At 36.6% G+C, this 25,254-nt stretch overlaps 1 protein-coding gene across 1 annotated transcript in view; it reads left to right on the plus strand.

Moving 5' to 3' along the window:
- Hpgd (15-hydroxyprostaglandin dehydrogenase) overlaps positions 1-24,988 on the plus strand; it is a 28,101-nt gene extending 3,113 nt beyond the window's left edge. The window contains exons 3-7 of the mRNA XM_021170107.2: positions 854-960; positions 10,092-10,188; positions 21,771-21,847; positions 22,922-23,085; positions 23,978-24,988. Coding sequence (XP_021025766.1) covers positions 854-960; positions 10,092-10,188; positions 21,771-21,847; positions 22,922-23,085; positions 23,978-24,125 — 593 coding nt within the window. The 3' untranslated portion in view covers positions 24,126-24,988. The remainder of the gene's footprint in view (positions 1-853; positions 961-10,091; positions 10,189-21,770; positions 21,848-22,921; positions 23,086-23,977) is intronic.
- The last annotated feature ends 266 nt before the right edge of the window (positions 24,989-25,254 follow it).

The following is a 25,254-nucleotide window of genomic DNA, read 5'->3' on the forward strand; positions in this document are numbered from 1 at the left end:
GCCTGCCTCTGCCTCCCAAGTGCTGGAATTAAAGGCTTGCGCCACCATGCCCAGCTTCAGAGATTCCTGAAATACAGTCATAATGTATTTAAGCTCACTGAGTACTTGAGTTAGTTTAATGCTCTGCATATAAAATATAGATTATTAGGAGCAGATATTTGAAGGACTAGAGGCATAGCTCCTATGGTAGAGCACTTTCCTAGAATGTGAAAGGCTCTGGATTTGACTCTTGCTGCAAACAAACACCAAGTCTATACCAAAGTGTTCCAATTACTTCTTAGGAAGAGAATGATAACAGCTGCCTGAACTGACCTTGAAAGAGCTTCTAGTTGAGATGCTCACTTCTCTAGTGCTCACCCCATCAGTTTATTGATTATAGAGCTTAAATGTGAGCTCAAATCATCTAAGGATCTGCTGAAGTAAGTTTCTGATTTAGTAGCCATGCAATGACTATACTGTGTTTCTAACGTGTAGGTTACTCAAGGCAACAAAACTGGTCTAGAGAACCAGGTTATGAGGTTAGTTTTTACCATGTGGTCTAATAGATTTTAAATATCTAGCCAAACCTGGCAGTACAAGCCTGTACTTTCAGCTACAGAGGTTAAAGCATGAACATTTCAAGTTTAGGGACAATCTATGAAATTTAGTGAGACCCTGACTCAAAATAATAAGTAAAAGATGACTGGAGTATAGGAGAGGTCTTTGACTAGAAGAGGCAACCTAAATTCAACCTCTAGTGCAATAATAAAATAGAATAAAATCATAAAGTAAAACCAATAAAATCATTTCCTCTTACAGCAAATGGTTTCAGTGCATATATGGAAAATGAAAATCTCTCCTTTTCTTTTGTTAGATACTTTTAGAAAAGTTGTAGACCATTTCGGAAGATTGGATATTTTGGTCAATAACGCAGGAGTGAACAATGAGAAAAACTGGGAACAGACTCTACAAATTAATTTGGTAAGGTATATCCAGCTCATTTATTGTCTAAACGTATTTAGCACTACTTCTTTATACATAAGAGGTTACTAATGTATTCATAGAGCAATAATAACCTTTCAGTAGAGAAAAGGAGAAGTTACTAAAAGCTAGAAAGTAGATGTTTTACTAATATGAAGATATTTGATATTTGTAATTATGAAAATCTCTCTTAAGGGATTAGAGATAAGGAGAAGCAGAGTTCAGTGCATTTTCAACCCAAATGGCCCGCCACTGGTTTTCAGATAACCTACAAACTAAAAATTATTTTTACACTTTAAGTGGTTAAAGAATTAATAACAAGAAATACACAAATAAAGCAAACTGCAATTTGAGTATCTATAAAGTTTTATTAGAATGCAGCCCTGCAGTCATTGTTATGCATTTCTGTGCCTGGCTTTTTGTAATAATGGCAGAACTCAATGTTGTAACAAAAACCTTATGGCTTGCAATGCTAAAAATATTCACTGTCTGACATTGCTAAACTCTGATTCAACTTACTTATTTAACAAAACAAGTCTTAAATTTTGGAAAATGGATCAGAAAACAAGGTTAAAGAGACAATGAAACTTTGTAGTTAGTAAGACTGAAATCCATTCCTCTGTCCCTATCTCTCTCCCTCTCCCCCTCCCCACTCTCTCACAACCCCTCTCCCTACCTCTTTCTCTCCTTCCTTCCCTCCCCCTCCATCCCTTCCTAGCCTCCCTGACTTCTTTTCCCTGTGTCTGTGTCTGTGTCCGTGTATCTGTGTTAGTGTCTGTGCCTGTCTGTGATTTCCACAATATTTGAAGATAAGTTAGTTCTGAAGTACAGTATAAGTAAATTTTAAGGTGGAGTTTCCAATGCATGCAATGTAGCACAAATGGGTTGATTATATTTTGTGAACACACTCAACATAAAGCTATTAATGTTTCATAAAACCCAAATCCTTCTTCAGCATTGCAAGAAAGCAAGATCGAAAAACAAAACATAAGAAGTGTGTAGCTAAAACAAGTGTGTAGCTAAAACAAAATGTCAGATGGATTTTATACAGGGACACCATGCCCTGCGTGGCTCAGGTTATTTTTACAAATTTGCAAAGCAGCAGTGTCAAGTACATGTGAAGGAATAGAGAGTTCTGCTTCACAAGTGTCTTCTGGGGACAATAAGCTTAAAAACAGGAAGTAGATGGAATTGGAGAGGTGACTCAGCAGTTAAAAGCATGTTTTGCTCGCACAGAGGACACAAGTTCAGTTCCCAGAACACAGTGGCAGCTTACAACTGCTTGGGACTTTAGTTCCAAACAACACAAAACCTTCCTTCTCTTCAGGGGTCTGGGGGTACCATGTGTGCTATAAACTTACCGCTCTGTTGAGGTTTGTGTCAATTATACTTTGGCTTTATGTTCTGGCTTGATCTTATATAAATTCTTTTGTCAATCCTTCTGTCTAAACAAAGAATTTGCATATCATATGACCATTGACAGTTTGCTCACCTCCCCTTGAGTTCTGTCAATTTGGGCAAAAGTTTTGTATCAATGATATTGAAATCCTAAGTTTCTTGCCATGCTCATTTTTGGCACTGGATTTTACAAGTTAAATCCCAATTTGCTTCCTAGAAGTTACATGATTAAGCTTATATTTCCGGATTTAAAATTAGTACTGTGCCACTTTCTTTGGATTCTTATTTACCTAAGTCTCCTTTTCCATCCTTCCTTTTGAGAATGTAAACAACCTTTCAAGGTAAATGTCTTCTCCTGATTTTATATGGTGAGCAATTACTTTGTTAAACTATACCTAGGAACTATTTTTTTAAGTGTTTGTAAATTTAAGCCACTTATATTTATTTATATATTTACCATTTATACTTTAATGTTCTTGTGTTTCTAGTACTTTTCTATACCTTTTGTAAATTAATTGTATAGCTGTAAATTTTTATTCTATTAAGAACTTATTTAAAATCATATTTCATTTACTACTTGATAAAAAAGAAGTTTTGAATATACAAAGACTTGAAAGTTGGAAACTTTTAAGAGTATGTGCCTATAAACTTGTGCAAGTTTCCAATCATACTTAAACACAAGGACTTTATTTTTGTCTACATATCCTGATGAGAAAACACAAACTATTTGCCGGTGGTTTTCTTTCAACATCACTAATGTCTTTAATAATTTTATCAGAAATTTATGGATATTATCACTTGAAAATGGGCCTCCTATCTTCAGTGCATTTCTAATGAACTTGTGTCTTTTATCTGTAAAAAACGGAAGCCAGAAACAAGATACAGTGACAAGACTTAATATACAGAACATGAAACAGCAAAGGTATTGTCACAGAAGTGCCAAGTTTTGGATAATTTACCAACCAAGGGCATATTTGCATTAAAGGGAGCTGTTTTAAAAAAAAATGTTTTGAGCTGTAAATGAGACATTCAGGAAGACTTGAGGAATTTTATTAACCCCCTTTCTATACATACAACTAACTCTTCTATATTTTCCCACATTGAAATTCAGCCATCCTAGTGGTTCGTGAGACCTACTGCATAATCTATCTTCTTAGCTTCAGGTATTACTTTTGTTAACTCATACATAACTTTAAAATATGGTACTTCTCTTGTACCTGCACCCACAAGACAGACACACTCACTGGACCAGCCCCTGTTTCTCCAATTTGATTATCATTGCTAGTGTAGTGCAAATATTTTTTTATGATTCACATTCTCCTTTAAAACAGAAAAAGCTCTGTACTAGACACATTTTCTTTGCCTTAATCTTAGGCAGTTTCTGCCTTATAAATGCTTCCTCCATTAGCTCCCATATCAGAGAAGAACCTGTGAGATAAAGAACTTCATCACCAAGCTGGGCGTGGTGGCTCAAGCCTTTAATCCCAGCACTCAGGAGGCAGAGGCAGGTGAATTTCTGAGTTCCAGGCCAGCCTGGTCTACAAAGTGAGTTCCAGGACAGCCAGGGCTATACAGAGAAATCCTGTCTCGAAAAACCAAGAAAAAAAAAAAAAAAGAACTTCATCACCTAGGTTTCCCTTCCTCTTTCTTATATCATCATTTCCTTCTTCCTCTTTACCCCCTCCCCTGAGGAAGTGGAAACTAGTGTTTCTGGAAAAAAAAAATCATCAACAACTTTCTATTTTGTTTTTTACTTGAATACACTAAAGGGTTCAATATTTTAGTTATGCATCTAAATTAGATTGCATTTCTCATCTGAGGGACATAAATGGTTAATGTTTACTAGATGCAATGACATGCCTCTGATAAGGAAATGAATTGAGAGAGTAGGTAGAAATTTTGCTACTTAATAAAACTTTAGATATACGTTTACTCTGGATCCACTGATGAGAACTTAAGAGATAGACAATCTCCATGCTGTTTGAGTTAAGCCTAGATGGAGATCCATATGGCAGACACCAGACAAATGATGGGAAGGGCAACATTGGAGAAAGAGTGAAAGATCTCAAAGTATCAAAGCAGACTAGACTCTAGCCAATACCCAAAAATAAAAAAGTGGATGAGAGTAAAGGGAAAGTTTCTTCTTTCTGAGTCAGGACTCAGAGCCATGAGTAGACCCGGTAGAACTTCCTGGTAGCTTCCAGGGGCTGCACTTGGGGTGGGAATTTGGGGAGGCAAAAGCAGGGTCTCCTTAAAGGGCTAATTAGTCATCATCTCTTTAGTTTGTTTAAAGAAGCATTGTTCTGAATGGGTTTCCTTTTGTTGACTCCAGACAATTGAAACAAGTAACTATTTACCACCATTGATTCTCTAAAACAATGAGAGTTGTTGAAGTATATTGGGAAGAGTTTGCTAAATTATAAATATCTCTAGCAAAGTGGAAGATATAATGCTTAGCACTAAGACAAGGAAAGACTAAAAAAAAAAAAAAAGCTTAGACATGAAAACTTAAACAATGAAGTGGATTTCAGAAAAATAATCATCTCTATAAAAGACTTTAAAGTTGAAGCTTAAGCTTTTATACATTTCTTACCTTTCTTCATCTTGCAGATTTTGAAAACACAGAAGCTGTATGTGAGCAAAAGCTTTAAATATCAGAATAAAAGCATACACTGATAAATGTAAACTAGAACCCTGTTCAGACTTGCTGAAAAATTGGGAAGACACTAACAGTATCTAACTGTTTTCAGTAATAGCAAACATTTCCATATTTCTTTCCTTCTTATATAATCCAATAGGGTTTTCTTTCTTCCTTTAAAGGGAAACTGTGATAATTTAATCTTGAACTTCACTGGAAAATGCCTTAAATGAATCAAATTTTTAATTTTGTTGTTGTTGCAAAAAATACTGTTAGGAAGGGAGCATGTCCTTGAGCAGTTGCTAAGAAAGGATGCTTTAAAGTGAAAAGAAGGCACACAGTAACCTGGACTCTTAAGTTTCGGACTCTTGACCTTTTCCTATCCATTGCTGCATAAAAAAGTAAGAATAAAGCTGTCAAAAGTCAATTTTCATTCTTTAAAAGCATGAACGAAAGAGGAGGGAAGAGGAAAAATTATTATCAGTTTTCCCTCGAGTTATTTCTGATAGTAATAAATTCTTAAAAGTCAGAATAAAAGTGGGAAGCGTTTCCACTGTAGGATGTGATCAGGAAAACATTAGGCTATGGGGATGACTCCATTTCAGCTTGGAAGGACATAGTATTAGCTCTAGAGACCAAGTCCACATGGCAGAAAAGCTTCACTCAAACTACAACTAGAAAACAGTTACTCGAATTCCTCAGACTGAAGGCCACAGGATTATCTGATACTGCAGATCAGCGCTGTCATTATAATCCAGTCTCCTTTCACCTCATCAACCTGCCATGGTTCATACTGGTTTCACAGTTATGATGTTAGTAACATGGCAGTGCTTTATAGTGTGTGAATGTCAATGTCAAGGGGATAGTGTAGCCATTTCTTTATGTCTTTCTTAAGAACAACACAACAACAGAATCTCACCAGATCCTATTCTTTACCTCCACCTGCAACTTTCCAGCCTTGAGTCTCACTTAGTCAGAACTGGGCTATGTCCTTGTTCTCAAAGAGAACACTAAGGGAGAATAGAATATCCCAGACTGAATTACATTAGCCAGAGTCTACACTAGGTCTACAGAAGTCAAATTCTTTTGTGTTACATGGAAAAGATGCACACAGATGTAAAATAGATAGTTTATGTCTGCAATCCCAGAACACAGGAAGAAAAGGCAGGAAAACTGCCTTGACTTCAAGGTTAGCTTGGGTTACGTAGTGAATTCTAGGCCAACCTGGGTCATAGTGTGAAAAGCCCAGAAGACCCTGGATAGGCAGCCCAATCCTGAGAATGATGAGAGGGATCATGATACTTGATTTCAAGTTACACTACGGAGTTATGGTAACAAAAACAGAATGAAACTCACACAGAACAGGTATGTAAATCAGCAGAATAGAAGTCACATTTATACCCTCCTAGCTGAAACTACCTGAATTCTTACAGGGATGCTAAAGACATGTACTAGAGAAAAAAGCCTCTTGATTAAGTGATGTTCAGAAAACTGGGTCTAGACATGTAGAGGAGTAAGATTAGATTTCTGCCTTTCACCCTGTACAAAAACCAATGCAAAATGTATCCAACACCTTATTAAGACCAAAAACTCTGAATCTGTTCAAAGAAAACCCTGAATAAATACTTTAAGATACACACATACACAAGAACTCTCTGAAAAGGACTCCAGTCTTTAGGAACTAACAGCAATGATTGACAGATAGGATTTTTGAAAAGTCAAAAGTTTCACAGCAAAATAACAACCAAGTGAAAAGGTAGCCTATAGAATTAGAAAAATACTTTCCTAACTATTCATCCAACACAGTGGTTCTCAACATGTGAGTCACAACTCCTGTGTGGGTCAAAGGGTCCTCTCACAATCATCACATCCTGCACATCAGGAATATGGCGATTAAGAATCATCACCGTAGTCAAATTACAGTAGTTATGAAGTAGCAACAAAAGTACTTTTATGGTTGAGGGTCATTACGGCATTAGGAACTGCATTAAAGTATCACAGCATTAGGAAGTTTGAGGACCACTGCTCTAGTGGAAGGTTAGTAACCAGAATATATGAAGACCTCAAAGAGAAAACCACAGTCAGAAAGTAAAACACAAGACATCGTCGATAAATAGGTTAGTGAAGTGAACAAATAATACTTGAAAGATGAACTCCAAATAGGACCCACAGATAGAAAACAAGCATTCAGCACTCTCACCAGCAAAATGCAAATACAGACTCCACCAAGACTCCAGAATGACTGTCAGAAAGAAAGTAAATAAAATAATGTTTACAAGGACGTAGAGAACAGGGAGCCCTTGTACTCTGCTGATAAGAATGTATACGCACACAAAGGACAATTTAGTTTTCACTAAGGCACTCTCCCTGAAGAAACTGATTACCTGTAAGGGCGGGCTGCATGCACAGACGTAGATATGACCACAGAAAGCAAACTCAGTGGCGTCTTTAGAGGTTCCTTGTCTCATAGTGCCATGTCAGAGCTTTTATTTCATTTTGTTTTTTACATTATGCCTTAATTTTATTTTATAGTATATAATATATACAAATACAATATACTATATACTCTGTGTGTGTGTGTGTTTGTGTATGTGTGTGTTTATACACACATTTGTCTCTCTCTTTACCCTATAGGTTCTTTCAGTATATATTATAGATTCCAGTTTAGTGGTTTTTATGGCATTCCTGAGTATATAAATAAGTGGATATCTGAGTCTGTATCTGGTTCTTGTGCCTTCTCTTGGGCTCTTTTCTTCTGTTTCTTTCATCCTATTTCAATATGTTAGTTGTTTCATTACTATATTATATTAATTATATTATATTCCCTTAGAATCCTGTCTTCTAACAAGAGACAGGAAGGGGGTAGATCTGGATAGAAGAGGAGGTGTTGAGGAAGAGAAATAGTGGAAGGAGAAAATTGTAGTCAGGATTTATTATGTGAGAAAAAAATCTATTCCAATAAAAGGGAAACAATGTATTTGCAATAACAGCGAAAAAGAAGCCATCCTTTTTAAAAATCACTATTGCTAATATTGAATTACTATATTGTACAGATCAAATGCCTTAAAATTTATAACAAGTTTTGGAATCACATGTCCTGGTTAGCTTTAACAGTCAATTTAACACAGCCTAGAGTCCTCTGAAACAAAAGACTCAACTGAGGAACTGCCTTGATCAGAGCAGATATGTGGATATATCTGAGGGTTTTTTTTTTTTTTTCAGTTAACTAGTAGACAGGTCCAGCCCACTATAGGCAGTGCTATGCCTAGGCAAGTGGTCCTGTACTACATAAGAAAACTGGATGAATATAAGTGAAAGTCATGAGTTTGAAGGAGAGTTGGGAGGGTATCTAGGTTACTTAGGTGTATATAATAAGAAAAGGGAAGGGAGAAATTTTGTAATTAACTTATACTCTCAAAAATAAATGAAATAATGCTACAGATACATTGTCTATTTTGTTTTCAATTATGTAAAGTATACATATATTTAGTATCCACATATTTTTAAAGTCAAAAAATTAATAAATTGCTAACCTAAAAGATACATATTTGAACGTGTGTGTTTGTGTATGATTTTAAGAATATGTGAAACTAGCCGGGTGGTGGTAGTGTACGCCTTTAATCCCAGCACTTGGGAGGCAGAGGCAGGCAGATTTCTGAGTTCGAGGCCAGCCTGGTCTACAGAGTGAGTTCCAGGACAGCCAGGGCTACACAGAAAAACCCTGTCTCAAAAAACAAAAAAACAAAACAAAACAAAAGAATATGTGACACTTTCTCTCTTACTGTTCTCCTACATATAGTAAATGATCATTGAATAGCCTTAATTCATACATTTACTTGAAAATATAAGGGCCAGTGTAATCAGCCATACTTACTGTACCTGCATACACTCTGCATACTGGTTTGAATAAAAACAATACTGTTTTCAATTTAAATAGATGAAATAAAAGTTCATTTGTTTAACAAGAAAACAAGGATGGGAATCATTATGTAGATTTCTCAAAACAAACAAAACAAAACAAAATACCCTAAAAGTAGAGCTACCAGATGTCCTACTCTTATGACTTCTGGTTGTATACCCGACTACTCTTAAGTCAACATACCACAGGAATATCTGCCAATACCCATTTATTACAGCATTCCTCAAAATGGCCACTTAACCTACCTAGGTACCCAGCAACAGTTGGATGAACAAAGATAATGTAATCCATAAATACAGAATGAAGAAGGAATTTATGTCCTTGGAGGAATATACACCAAGCTCAGAAAGAACACCACATTTTTCTCTTATTTAGGAAATCCCAGATTATTTATAGAAACACAAAATATATACAGGGAAGTTTTATATGTACAAGCACATGTACACATATGTGTATGACATCAAAACATTAGGGAACTTGGGAAAAAAAGATTAGCTGAAGGGGAGAGAAGAGAAAGGGGAAAGAATGAGGGTGAAGATATTCAAACTATATTATACATTTGTGAGAAATTGTCATTATTAATTTACATTGAAAATAACAAAATTTAATATTAGATTCAGTGAGCAACACAGAAAACTATATATGATATTATATGTATTATAATACTATATTATATATATAAATGTAATTTGTCATTTTCTCTGTACACTGATATATGTGTGTAATCAATTTTGTCCATTCTTCTGTAATGCAAGAACCATAAGAATCATACAGTATAAGTTAATATAGACTGCTTGAGTACAAGAAGCACATGCAGAGAATCAACTTTTTGTTTTTAATATGTAGAAAAGAAGACAGAATGAATAGAGTTGTTATAGACTGGTGGGATTTGAGTCAAAGAAGAAAAGACTGCAAGCAAGAGTAAATCTTTATCATAAGAATCACATTTTGGGCAACTAAGTTACATGAAAGTATGCAGAAATATTATAGGAGCACTAATGTCAGGCAGGCAAAAAGCAAATGATGCTCAATTAAAAGTTTTAAAGCATGAGGAAGCACTCATTGATTATTGAAGATCTCCCTATATGCCTGGCTGAGCAACGTCTTTGGTATGTGGGCATCTGATAAAGATATGATAAAGATGTATCACTTTTCCCATTTCTGCCCCTGGATTAGGTTTCTGTTATCAGTGGGACCTATCTTGGTTTGGATTACATGAGTAAGCAAAACGGAGGTGATGGCGGCATCATCATCAACATGTCTTCATTAGCAGGTAAGGACAATTCCTATTTGCACAGGAACTTCTCATATTGATAATTTGAACCACAAGAGTATATCTGTGAGGTATATTATGAATCATCAAGACAAGATTGAATTGAATCTAAATTTCTGTTTATTTTCTTAATGATTCTTTAGATTTTTCCATACATAATACAAACATTTTGAACAATGCATCTGATACTTTTCAAAGTTCTCTCACCTGGGTATTGCTTTAGTATGTTTGTGTTTATGTTTGTTTGCCTATGAGTGTGTGTTTGCATATGTCTTTATGTGTACAGGTGTGTATGTGTGTGGGGGAGTGTGTGTTTGTGTGTGTATGTATATATATGTGAGTCTGTGTGTGATTGTGTGTATATGTATATATGTGTATGTCTTTCTGTGTGTTTGTATGTGTATGTCTGTTTGCCTATGTGTGTTTTTGTATATGTCTTTATGGGCTTGTATGTGTATATGTGTGTTTTTGTATATGTGTGTGTATGTGTGTATATGAATCTGTGTGTGACTGTTTATGTGCATATATGTGTGTCTCTGTGTGTATGTTTTTTGTGAATGTGTTTCTGTATATATACGTGTGTGTGTGTGTATGTGTGTGTGTGTGTGTTTGTGTGTGTATCTCTCTGTGTGTCTGTATTTGTGTGCATGTTTCCACTTCCTACTTTTCAAAGGTTATTTTAACATTTCCAAATGGTAATACATGTGAGATAACTTTTGACAGGGTAAAAAGTGGCAATGTGTTATGAAGTGGCCTCTACTCCCTTGTGAATTTAGTAGGGATGTGTAATTTAAAAACATGACATTTGTGCTAGATGGTATATGCCAAAGTGTTAAAACAAATATATCCAAACACACCCTAGTTTCAAAATATGAAAAGTTTAGTCAACCCCTGTATATTATCAAGGGCATGTTCCTTATCCCTGGGTGCCTATTGTTTGGGAGAGGAGTGATTTAATACACTCACATTTTCATATAACAGTTCATCATGAAAAGCAGTAAGGGTAGAGGCTCACAAAGATTAGGAACCTAGAAGAAGGAGCTGATGCAGAGATCATGGAGAAGCGCTGATTACTGGCTTGATCATCACTGTTTGCTCAGACTGCTTTCTTATAGAATTCCTGGGCACTTATTCTATATGAGCAATTGGAAGGCCTAGATGACAATAGAGCTTCTAAACAATGAGTAGACTCCTTTTTGCCTAGTAGAAAGAAGAAAGGCACATGGAGAACACATTGCAGCTCTTCTAGCCCCCACCCTGACACCACCCAAGCCTTGGCAGGCCTCACTGTGCTCACATTACAGTGTAGAATTTGATGCCATGGTTCATCTAGCTACTTGAAAATCTGGAAAATATACTCTAGTCATGCGTATAAGAAAAATGGTTACAGCTGGCAACTGCCTTTTGCCACACCAAAGACTGGAGAACTGACACTACCCAAGCAATCCAAACATGTTTTTCATTCAAAGCAAAATAGTTTAATATCAGCTAAACATTGTGTTCTGCAATAACATCCAGGAATATGTGGAGCAATTTAGTCAAGAAATTATACTGTAAAAACTCCATTTAGGGATGGATATGTTGTTTGACACCGGTAACACCAGCATTTGGAGAAGCAACGTTAGGAGGGCTGAGAGGTAGAGGTCAGTTTAGCCAGCAACAGAGACCCTCTCAAACAGACAGACAAGCAACAAGAATTCGATGGAAAATCCATTAATGCTTCTAGCAGGAAGGGTGCAAGTGAACTCATAAGATTTAAGAAGTCTGATTACTATTGAGAGCCTATCTAAACTACAAAAATAGGAAGACCTTAAACTACCTGATTGGTCTCAGTGTAGTAACTTCAAGATAAGAAGTATTAACACACACACATACACACACACACACACACACACACACACACAGAGAGAGAGAGAGAGAGAGAGAGAGAGAGAGAGAAAGAGAAAGAGAGAGAGAGAGAGATTCTTTCTACCACTTGTGGTATCAGTGAGGCAGGAGTGACCAGTAGTAGTATTTGGAGCTATCTATGACTCAATCAATCCCTGATTATCAGAATTTTCCTAATTCTTCCAAGAGTCATTTTCAGCCACTTGAGCCACTATAAAACTACCACTTGTATATGTATAAATATTCTTCTTTAGGAACTCTGAAATGAGACTGACATCTTATTTTCTGGGTTTTTTAAAATCAGAATGGCATGCCTAACATGATTACAAAGCTAATTCTAACATTAAGGATAATTGGGTTACTTTGTCTCCTATGGTATCTACTTATAAATGGCACTGGCTCACTTCTACAGATACACTAAAAAGAGAGAGCACATGAACCATACTTAAAAGTAGTGCATGCTTTAGAAAGGTACAAATCTTTAGGGCTAAACCCTAAAGACAAATTGGCAAAGCTGATTTTACAGTATTTATTGAGATGAAATTTTAAGAAAAGTATTAAATGGTTAGTGAATTATAAAAGGATATTTCCTATTTTCTTGAAATTACAAATATATAAAGCCTGAGGATGTGATCAACTGATAAGTCTGATAATTGATAATCGATAAGTATATCCTCATATAGGTACAGGTTTATAACCTGCAGCACTCAGAGGTTAAGACGGAAAGATCACAAGCTCAAATTCTGTCTAGACAATAAGATTATGAATAGCCTCTGTAAATAAGCCAGACCATGTCCCAAATGTTACTTTTAAATAAAAGAGGTGAGTTGGACAGGTGACTCAGCAGCTAAAGCCCTTGCTGCCCTTGCATAAGAGGAGAGTTCCATCAGACAGCTCAGTCAAAGGCAGCTCCACTTCCAGATGTTTTAGACTCTGCAGGCATCTGACAGCACACATGTGCTCTGGATTGCTGCTCCCTTTCCCTCTCCCCTCCCCCCCCTCTCTCTGTCTCTCTCTGTCTCTCTCTGTCTGTCTGTCTGTCTCTCTCTGTCTCTGTGTCTCTGTCTCTCTGTCTGTCTGTCTGTCTCTCTGTCTCTGTCTATCTCTCTCTGTTTGTCTGTCTCTGTCTCTCTGTCTCTCTGTCTCTCTGTCTCTCTGTCTCTCTGTCTCTGTCTCTCTCTCTCTCTCTCTCTCTCTCTCACACACACACACACACACACACACAAATCTTTATAAAAATAAAGGAGCCAGGGGAGCTTGGGGCATATAGGTCAACAGTAACATGTTTCCTATGCATTGTTATAAATTCAGGTAAATTCAGTTTGAATTTTTAATTAACCTTCTGGCAGGATTACCATAATGATTATCACATCTCTCAAAATTCCTTCTCTCTTTGATTTTCATCCTAACATGTAACACTGTTTTAAAAGGGCTAAGAAGAGAGCTAGGTTTCTTTCTGTCCACTCTGCTTGGTTTCCATGGAACACACATTGCAGCCTCCACACTGACCAGGCTTGGTATCATTCTCCTGTTCTCATTAGCCAGTCTTCTGCTCTCCCTATCACTCTTGCCATCCAGAGCTTTCACTGACACAACTTCATCATATCTCTATCAGAAATGACAGATTAAGTATGAAACCTGGTTAGGGAAACAAGACTGTTTGAAGAGTGTAATGAGTAATATTAAATAAATGCACATATCTAAAAATATCGAAGTCAGCAGATCAAAGAAGTCATGAGAGAGATTAGAAAATGTTTAGAAAAGAATAATAATGGAATTCTTCATGTGGAAACCTGTGAGAGGAAGCTAAAATGGGAAGTGCCAGGCTTAGCAGTTACATAGGGGGATATTAAAATTAATTGTTTAAAGTCGAATTAAGATATTTTTGAAGGTAAATATTATATCAGAGAAATGTAAGTATTAGTAAAAGGAATCAACTAAGAGTCTATAATTTAAGAAGTTATCTCAATGATGTGATATTAATAAATTATACTACGTATTCAAAACTGCTTACTGAGTGCCTTTACCAGACTAACTGGGGGAGGAGCCTATTTCCTCACACTGACCTCAGGCTTGGTCACATGACTCTTCTTGCCCAATGGATGTAAACAGAAGTAATAAAAGAACTTTCTCAGAGGGGGGAAAAAAAGAAAGACTTAAAGCAACTTTGTATTTTTGTCAGATAACGTCCATCTTTCACACAGTGGGTTAGCTTGGTTGAAATTTCAGAATATAATCCCAACCTTTGAGAGGAGCAGATAGGAAGATGGCCAATTTTTGAAGACAGTCTGAGTTCATCTGAGATTCTGTTCTCAAAGAAAAGTTTAAGCATATAGCTCGGTAGAGGAGCACTCACCAGGCATGATTAAATGTATGTGTGTGTGTGTGTGTGTGTGTGTGTGTGTGTGTGTGCACAGACATACAAACACACAAACATGCATGCACGCACATGTGTGCTTACACACAAGTACATACAAACAGAATTTTAGAATGATAAGGAAGAACCCCTTTTCTTTACAATTTTCTCAGAAATGATCAAAAACTGTATGACTTTAAGTCTCAGTACATAGATTGATATTATCAAACCAAAAATAAAAAAATTCTTAGAGGAATTATTAAATAGCAAATACTTGTAAATGCTATTTTTGATATTGTAATTACACAACTTTCCTCCCTTCCCCTCCTCCCTCTCACATACCCCTTCTTGCTGTCTTTTAGTTTCACGTATTCTCTTTCCATTAATTGTTGTTACATGCACATAATTCCTAAATGTAATCTGCTCATCCTGTATCATGTTGCCTGTGTCTATGTGTTCAGGACTGACCACTTTGTATTGGATAAGCAATTGAAAGGCTCTTCCCCAGAGAAGATGATTTCTCCCACTCAAAGTGCTTCTAACATTTGCTTCCTGTTTGTTTTGCAAGCTTCCTTTACAGAATTCTTGTTTTTATTTTTTCTGGTCACACTAGTGCCTGCAGAGGTGCAGTCCATCTTCAGGTCATCATGATTCCGTAGCGACTTGCAGAGTCCTTCACTATTATGGTAAAGCCTCAAGTTGTCATACTGGCTTGGGCAGAGAACCTAATGAGTAATGCCCACTGATGCAGTTTCAAATGCAGTTAATGGGTCTAACAAGCAGAGCAAGGCGAGCCTGACTGGAGGAATGAATGTGCTCCCTCTGCATCTACAGAAGAGACTCTGGTCCTTGTTGACCGCATAGACTCTTCTATAGGAGTTTTTGTTTAAACAAGACTTACAAACACTCATTTTGTCATACTCATTCTTCAGCACGTGTGTGTGTGTGTGTGTGTGTGTGTGTGTGTATGTGTGTGCGCGCGCACACACACACACACACACTCACACACACACACACAAGAAATGTTGGAGAGAACAACAGAGAATTGTGCTGGGATAAGACACCCCAACAAGTCAAATGGGTTTCTTGGAATAGGGAGATAGCTCAGAGAGTAAGACCATTCAAGTCTTCAACATTCATGCAAAGAAGCTAGGCATGGCTGCCCATGCCTGTAATCCCAGTACTAAAGGGTGGAGATTGGAGGATTGTAATATCTTGCTAGCCAGCCAGCCTGCCCCACCTCTGACCCTGACCCAGAACAACAAGCTTCTGATTCAGTCATTTAGATAATTCATGGGATTATCTTTAGAATTCAGTGAAGCCAATAATCTCAAAGGAAACATGTCACATGAAAAACATTGTAAGACACAGTGATAATAAAAGAAAATTCATCTTGTAATATTTTAGTGAATGTCATGAAATGTATGGACTGTTCCTGTTACCTGGAACTTAATTGTTCAGATGAACACTGCCAAACTGATTATATGAGCCTCACTTCCTGATCGGCACTGTCGAAGCTCCTCCTGCTAGCCCAGAAAGACTAATATCGACTTTGTTGTATTTGATCATAAAATAATTAAGAAGTTACATATGAGGAAGGACTGGTAAGGAAACTTAAATGTGTTTACGAAGTGAGCAGATTAACTGCTTCGTAGTATGAGAAATAAATGTCTTCTAGAGCTATGTCTCTCATTTTAATGTGTATAAACATTACTGTGAACTTTACTTAGGAATAGGACTTTGGGTGATCCTGAAACTCTATTCCCAGTTAACAAGACATAGGTATAGTTAACCACTTCACAACACCAGCCTTCAGTGTGAGTAGAGATACTCATTGTCTACTTAAAGTTCATCTCTGTTTCTTATAACAACATCACAGTAGGGAGTGGACTTTTAGGAAACTGAAACATCAAATTTCTGAAAATCAATCACTGGAACATATTTTTGGATTTATCATCCCGGAAAGATTTTTATTATAAAATATGTAATAGTTATAAAAGATTCTGTCACATTTTCTGGCATACCACACCTTCAAATATAACCTCACATAAACCTAACGATAAAGAGCAAAGCCACTTGAGAACTGAGGATGGAGCTACTTCAGTGGGAGGACAGTTACCCAGCATGCATCAGTTTCTATGTTCTATCCCAGAATTGAACAAAACAAACAAAGCCAACAAAACTGCCTTTAAAGAAAACTGTCCAGTGGAAAGTTATAATGAGGAAGTCCTTAGTTGCTTTGGTCACTTTGGGGCATAAACATTGATAAATAGACCACCACCACTTCTCCATTCCCCCTTATATGAGGAAGTGGAGATGAGAATAGACTGATTGGGCTTTCTTGGGGGTTGTATAGGAAATGTTGAAGATTCAGATCCTGCTTTTCAAACCCCCAAATTAGCTTCCTTGAATTCATAGTTAATATTCCTAAATTAAATTATTTTTAATATTTTTACATAGTACACCTTATATGATTCCTTTCTGTTGAATAACAAATATTTTTGCAGATTATATACAATTGTGAAGGAAAATGTTCAGTAATTTCAAGTATTTCAGATTTCTTATATAGATTATATAAATCATTTTAATAACTGGGTACCATTTAGTAGTTCCTTGAATGGTCACAAAAAAATATTTGTGTGAAGAGTTTCTTCTTCTACTGTGTTGTGACCCACACAGCTTTGAATTTGACCCAACTGGGAGATGGAGAATAGATACCTGTACAGAAAAACTGTGATTGGTGGACCCTGAGCTCTGATAGACAGCAGCAACTGGATATACCAGCAGCCAGGAAATGTAACGTTTATTATATGCAGCTGAAGAAGGAGGTGGGTTATAGGCTCTCAGCCAGGGAACAGACAAAAGTGAAATTCTCAAGGAGGAAGCTGGGGTTGATACTTTCTGTACACATTGTTAAGATTCTTATTCAAATCAAAGGAGACCATGCCATTCCCCAAGTCTGACCTCGCAAAGGTCCTGCTATTTCATACGTCTGAGTATTGGAGTCCTTGACATATTCTTGCTCATGACATAAATGCTCATTCATACACTGTAATACTCCACTCATTGCCCTGTCAGTCAGAGCTTGAATCACAGGGTATGTCATTTTTGCTGTTGAGCATTAACTTTTAGTGCTAAGTACAGTGTACACTGCTTTATTTATTCATTCATTCATGAAAAGACATCTAATTTGTCTCCAACTTTGGGCAGTTGCAAAATAAGACCACTGGAAGCATCCGGGTGCAGAATTTTTATGAGGATGTAAGTATTCAATTACTTTGGGTCAGTTCCAAGAAAAAAATTGTATTGTAAAAATACATTTTGTCAAAAACTTCCAGGCTCACTCTATTGTGCCTGTACCATTTTACCTTCCCATCCATCAGCAATGAATAGGAAATCCTAGTGTACTATCTCACCAGCATTCACAACTGTTGGTGCCTGTGTTTGGGGCTATTTTAATTATTTCTGGCTAGAGAACTAAAATTTAAATAAAAAATAATTTGTGGCTGCCTGTGTACATATGACAAGGAGAAAGAAATTGAGAGTATGTCATCCATCAGCAGTGTGTACAAAGAGAACCAGAGATAAAACTGGGAGGTGGAGGGGTACCTCACTTTAATTTGCAGTTTCATAATAAAATGAGGTTGAACATATTTGCTTATACCTCTTTGCCATGTGTGTGTGTGTATAATCTTTTTTTAAATATTTTTATTACGTATTTTCCTCAATTACATTTTCAATGCTATCCCAAAAGTCCCCCATACCCTTCCCCCCACTCCCCTACCCACCCATTCCCACTTTTTGGCCCTGTACTGGGGCATATAAAATTTGCATGACCAATGGGCCTCTCTTTCCAGTGATGGCCGACTAGGCCATCTTTTGATACATATGCAGCTAGAGTCAAGAGCTCCAGGGTACTGGTTAGTTCATAATGTTGTTGCACCTACAGGGTTGCAGATCTCTTTAACTCCTTGGATATTTTCTCTAGCTCCTCCATTGGGGCCCTGTGATTCATCCAATAGCTGACTGTGAGCATCCACTTATGTGTTTGCTAGGCCCCTGCCTAGTCTCATAAGAGAGAGCTATATCAGGGTCCTTTCAGCAAACTCTTGCTAGTGTATGCAATAGTGTCATCGTTTGGAGGCTGATTATGGGATGGGTCCCTGGATATGGCAGTCTCTAGATGGTCCATCCTCTTGTCTCAGCTCCAAACTTTGTCTCTGTAACTCCTTCCATGGGTGATTGTTCCCAATTCTAAGAAGAAAGCTAATTTCACCTATATGAAAAAGTCATTTCATTTCTTTTCTGTTGAGTTTTAAGATTTGTTAGTTATGTTTGGTTAACAGTTCTTTAGCAGAGATAGATAGATAGATAGACAGATAGATAGATAGATAGTCTCCCAGTCTTTGTGAAAGTTGTTAGGTTGTGGAAAAAGGAAGAAGAGGTCATATCTAAATAATAAAGTAGAATTTAGTGGTGACACTTTTATGTAGTACTAGTCTATTCCATTGGTTATATGCCTTTTAACTTGCATATGGTTTCATTTGTTCTTAATTTCATTCATGTATGTATTGGAAATGAATTCAGGGCATTCCAAATATTTAAATTAGTATACCTATAAATTAAGTAAGGAAACCTGGCAAGAGAGGTGGCAGTGATTAAGACAAAGCTGTCAAGAATGCACAGCCGATGAGAAGTCTTGCTGAAAAACTAGAGTTTAAACTTGAAAATAAGCTTCCCCCCACCCCACCCCACCCCCATGTGTGTGTGTATGTGTATGTGTGTGCTGACACATGCACATGCACAAGAAACAAAAAGAGAGAACCTGAAAGACTGTATTTTCGCTTCAAGTCGATAAAGTCATCCAGAACATGAACATCCACAAAAACAGAGTGAGAGACAAGTCTGGGGTTGTTCAGCATGATTGCAGATCTAGCCAAGGAGAGCAGCAAGGAGCATATACGAATATATAGGAGGAAGAAAGAGCTTGGCCTGAAGGAGCAAAGGCTTGCAAAGCATAACTGTGTTTGCTACTAAAGAAGACATCAAGTCAAATGAAAACAAAAACTGAACTACTGTGTGAATGGAATGCCAGGGTCACACTTTTCCCACACCAGTACAAGTCTATCTGAAGTTTGAAGATCAATAATCCACCCTACCCACCCAAAACATGAAAAGCAATAATTGAAATCAGTACCTACTGTATGATGAAAATAGTCTATTCCATTTAACCAAATTATCTATAATAACCAACACATAGCTGGAAATTAGAATCCTCTTTATTTTGATTTTTATTACCATAAAACTGGAAAGAACCCAAATATTTATTGCCAGGTGAACACATATTATAGGTAAATGCTATATCATTCCATGGATTTCTCTTTAGAAAAATCATCATAGTAATGATAAATGAATCTCAACATAATTATCATAAATGCAAAAGTATCAGATAAAAACAACTTCAATGATGACATATACATAAAATTCTAGAAAATGCACACTGCCATAAAGCACATCAATAGTTTCCTGTGTCACCAGAGAAGGTCAGAAGGAAGAGATTAAAATAAATTACAGGTGATGGGGTTGTTCATTGTCTTGGTTGTGACCATAGCTTCATTTGTTTATACATATGTCAAAACTTACTGAATATTGTATGCCTGAGAAAAGAATATGCTGTTTTATTTTATGTCAATTATAACTCAGTAAAGCTGTAAAAATTTAAATCTGATGAAAACTTAATAAGAATGTTAGCATAAAATTCATAAACCCAATACTACTTTTTAAGTGGGAAGAAGTCCACTGGGGTATGGTAGCTCGTGCTTTTAAATTTCGCACTTGCACGGTTGTGGTAGAAGAGTTGAAAGTTCAAGACCAGGTTTCTGCTACCTAGAAAATTTGAGACTAGTCTGGAGTACATAATGGGACCTTGTTTGGATGGATAGTAAGTTGATTGGTTGATTGGTCTGTTGGTTGGGTGGGTGAGTGGTTGGATGGATAGATAGATAGATAGATAGATAGATAGATAGATAGATAGATAGATAGATAGATAGATCATACATACATACACACAAAGGCAAACAAGTTCTTTGAAATAAATTAATTGCATTTATGATTCTACTTCTGAAGTAATATTTTTTTTTGCTTGCTAATGACAACAAGACACTATTGAATATACTTCTCATATGTCACACTCTGAAATAACTATAGATCATAAGTTTGTCAACTTTCCATATCTAACAAAAATCCATCATCTTATTTACTGATATTTATGAACAATATCCTAATCCTTTTCATGGCTGTGTCGATTAGCCTACCTGTGATTAAGATGTACTTTTTTGACTCCTGCAAGATGTAAGCACCATCTTCCACAAGTTGTCCTTGTTCTGTAAACCTTTAATGAATAGGTAAGGCAAGGGTATAAACATTACCATCTAGCCATGCCTTCTTATTCCCTTTATCTTACACTTCTAACATCTCAATGTACCCTATGGTGACATTGTAAATTCTTGCTGACTGCCACTGATATAAGTAATTAACTTGAAAGTTTCCTGACCCAAAACAAGAAGAGGGCCAACATGTTCTAGTCCCTTGAGATCATTGTGTTCTAGGTGTGACCTACCATGCTCAGGGATTTAAACTCCTCTTGAGCAAATGTGCTTCATAAATTGAAGCCTGGAAGGCACTGAGGGAGTGGTTAAGGTCTGTGTGTATTGCTGAACTTTGGCATGACACTCTCAACTATGTGGTGGTGGTGGTGTGTGACTAGTTAACTGGGTGGAGACTGACACATCTCAACAGAATAATTTAAAATTAATATGACATTTGATACGAATCTCCCAGTAACCAAGGGTCAGTCACTGTTTCCTGAGTGAGAGAAATTATGTATTTAATAAGAATTAAAAGTAGATCATCTAAACCAAGCAAGGTGGTGCACACCTATCATCCTGGTACTTGCAAGGCTAAGTCGGGAGGATTGCAAGTTCAAAGACAGCCTGAGCTGTAGAGGGAGAGACTCTCGAAGAGAAAATTAAGTTAATGTGAGAGACTCATTAGACACAGAATATATAACTGACTAAATTTGTCTGTTTGGTTTTGATATGAGGGATAAGCTTGACAGTAATATTCATTGCACTTAAAAGGTTCTGTAGGGTGCTGGTTTGTGATGGCCTTAGATTTTCTATTGTACAGAAGTGAATGCTTTCACATAAATGAATCTTAGAGATTAATCTTAAATCGACATGACCATGAAACCCCGAGTGTGCAGTCTTTATAATACTTTTCAAAACATCAACTTTTCTTTTCAAAACATCAACTCACTTAAAATTTTTCTTTGTTTCAGGGCTCATGCCTGTTGCACAGCAACCTGTTTATTGTGCTTCGAAGCACGGCATCATCGGATTCACACGCTCAGCAGCGGTGAGCAAATCATAATCAAAACCTCTTTTCCTCCTTGCACTCATAAATGAAAACACAAATTTTATAAGAACAGAAGTTCAAAATTCAATATATCTGGCTGAAAGATGGAGAAAACAGCTTAGTTGACACTAATGAATATTTTAAGAATAAATAATGAGGAGATACTCTTTAAAATTGTATACAGTTTCTGTAATATTAATGTCAAGAGTCAGAACACTTAAATAGAATTTTGCCTGCTGTTTGGGAAACGTATTACAAAACATAAACACAGGGAAAAAAGGTTGGAAAGCCTCTGAGGGATACTGATAGAATGGAAGGACCAGGGAGATGCTGTGTTTTTCATTAGCTAGGAAAAAATAAACAGAACTGTCAGTGTTAATCATCCTGAGAGAAAAGCAGTCCTTACTCTTAATTTGGATTGATTAGAAGCCAGTACTGTCTTTGAAAATATTTCAATGTTTTAGAAAAAGATCAACCATTACAAAGCAGGAATTTATCTTTATGACAGATACCGCTACAGCTGGCTCTCATTGTTTGCAGCAGTTACATGCAAATACTAAATTTGTAAGTGTTGAACTATCATTTCTTGGAAAAATAAAAAGTAAAATGATGAACGGCCTGGCTTCACAACCTTTTTGTCAACCACACAACATTTAACTTTGGTTTTATGTGCATTTCTGTTTAATGAAAAGTTACCTTTATATATTGTAGAAATATTGATTTCAGAAGCAATAAAACTTCTGTTATGATGTTTGCCTCAATAAAACCTCAGTTGCCTAGCTTCAGGTCCTCACAGAGTTCAATAAAAAGAAAACCTTAGATAACTTTGTAATTTTTGGAGTTGTTGGTGGTATTGTTTTGCAAACAATTCAGTCAAGCTATCATACAGGAATTCTGTGTGTCAGGTATGTCTTTACACTCTATGTTCCTGCCCGCTGGCAACTGTTCCATATTTCAGAGCACATCTGACTCTTGTGCTTTAGATTAGCCTATAAGGAACTTTTTATTCCAGATTGTCATGTTCCATGCTTTTGAAAAAGCTGAAGCCTGAGACTATGTTCTTTTGATTGGCAGATGGCTGCTAACCTCATGAAAAGCGGTGTAAGACTTAATGCCATTTGCCCAGGCTTTGTGGACACACCCATCCTTGAATCCATTGAAAAAGAAGAAAACATGGGACAATATATAGAATATAAGGACCAGATCAAGGCTATGATGAAATTCTATGGGGTTTTACAGTAAGTAAAACTTTCTTTGCACAATGAAACAAAGCATTACCTACACAAGCAATCAACATTTTAAAGGTTTAGGCTTTAGAAAAGACTATATACCTCAAAGTTTGAATTGACAAACCTTTTGAAAGGAATAGAATTATGAGTAAACACTATGGAATTTGCTTTGATCAGCCTTTATTTTATTTACTTTGTATATGAAACCTTTCAATGCAATTATAGTTTGCATGCCTAAACTTCAAGCAATAAGCACATAAAACCCCTGTGAAATGTTTTACATCCAAAAATTTCAACGACTTTCATAAAAGCAATTGATCATCTCACACACACACACACACACACACACTGAGAGAGAGAGAGAAAGAGAGAGAGAGAGAGAGAGAGAGACCCAAAGAACTGTGTCTGAGTCAGAATGGATGGACCAGCACAAATATGGTCTCACAGAGACTGTGGCTGCATACACAGTGCTTGGACAAGTCTGGGCCAGATGGGGTCCCAGCATTGAGAGGGAAAGTAGACAAAAGCCCCCATCCCTAACCCTGAAGTTATCTCTAATTGACAACTACTGGCAAATGAAAAATAAAGATCTCCCATAAATGCTATTAACTGATTCTATTCCTCCCGCAATGGTGTTTGTCTGATATGTCTGATGTCTACTGATCTGATATAGATGGAAACATGATTGTTTTTATCAATATAATTAATGTCCTCAAATACATTGCCAAATGATCACTAAGTATATAATTTACTAATCATCTCAATTAATAAGAATTGGAGGTAACAATACCTTAGTGAACTATTTTTCTTATGACCAGGACGTGGGTGTGTTAGAAAATAACGTGAAGTTATTTAGTTCGATTCTTTAATTTCAAAACACAAATGTCTCCTTCATCTTTAGCCCATCAACCATTGCCAATGGATTAATAAATCTCATTGAAGATGATGCTCTCAATGGTGCCATTATGAAGATCACGGCATCGAAAGGAATCCATTTTCAAGATTATGATATCTCTCCATTACTCGTCAAAGCTCCATTAACCTCCTAAGCATCAGCCATAACTGAGAACAAGCACAAGTGACTCACTCAGACTGCATCCTTACCAATGTAGCTTTTTCAATGAAATGATGAAACCTACCTTCCTGGATCTGATGTTAATATTTTTCTAAATGATTAGTTGAATGTATGGTTAAACCTGTTTGATAAGCTAACAAAAATGCAGTGCAAACCAAAACTAGGTTATAACCTATAAATATCTTAAACCTATAATCTTAAAACCTATAATCTTAAAGACAAAACAAAGGATATTCCAGAAATATTCTGCCTCTCAGAGAACATATTTATAACAGTGCCTCATAAATATTAATGGTTTTCAGGAAGTCATCTTAAAGGAGATACTTGAATTGTTATTTAAGTCAAAGCAGATTTTAAATGATTCACTTCGTGTGTTTGCACTTCAAAAGCGGGAAGCTCCTTTACAATGGAAATATTTAGTAATAAAAGCTTGTACGGGACCTGCAAGCTAACCATTCCAACTCTTTGAAGCAGTGGTGTATTTGCGGGCCAGTGTTAGAGAATGAGTTCCAGTGTGGCCATGTCCCAGTGACAAGTCTGATGGATGGGAATATGAAACTGTTACCAACACTGAAAACTCACAGTTCAGGCCCAAATCAAGGAAGATGATTTTCTTTTCCTTCCTAATTTAAAATTTGTAATGGATTCCAAAACCCTCAGGAATGAAACTTTTAACAGTCATAGCAAAATGGGGGTGGGTGTAAATTTTATATATATATATATTTTGTATATGCTTATTATGAAATGATGCAAATGTATTTTCCAGATTATTTCTCTGTTGGTTTGTACCATGTTCAAAAGTGCCGATCTTTCAATAAAACTCTGTATTCTAACTCACATAAATTGCCTATTCTTTTCTGTAACCTTTTTTTTTTAATTCCTTTTTTTTTTTTATGTGCATTGGTGGTTGTTTGGGCGTATGTCTGTGTGAGGATGTTGGATGACCAAGAACTAAAGTTACAGACAGTTTTGAGCTGCCATGTGGGTTCTGGGAATTGTTCAATTCCAGCATCCTCTTGATGAACCAGTGCTCTTAACCTCTGAACCATCTCTCCTGTCCTGCCTAGTCGTGAATATAAACCTAGTGACACGACAGAAGCAAT

This window comes from Mus caroli, chromosome 8 (genome assembly GCF_900094665.2).
Source record: "Mus caroli chromosome 8, CAROLI_EIJ_v1.1, whole genome shotgun sequence".
NCBI classification, from domain to species: domain Eukaryota; kingdom Metazoa; phylum Chordata; class Mammalia; order Rodentia; family Muridae; genus Mus; species Mus caroli.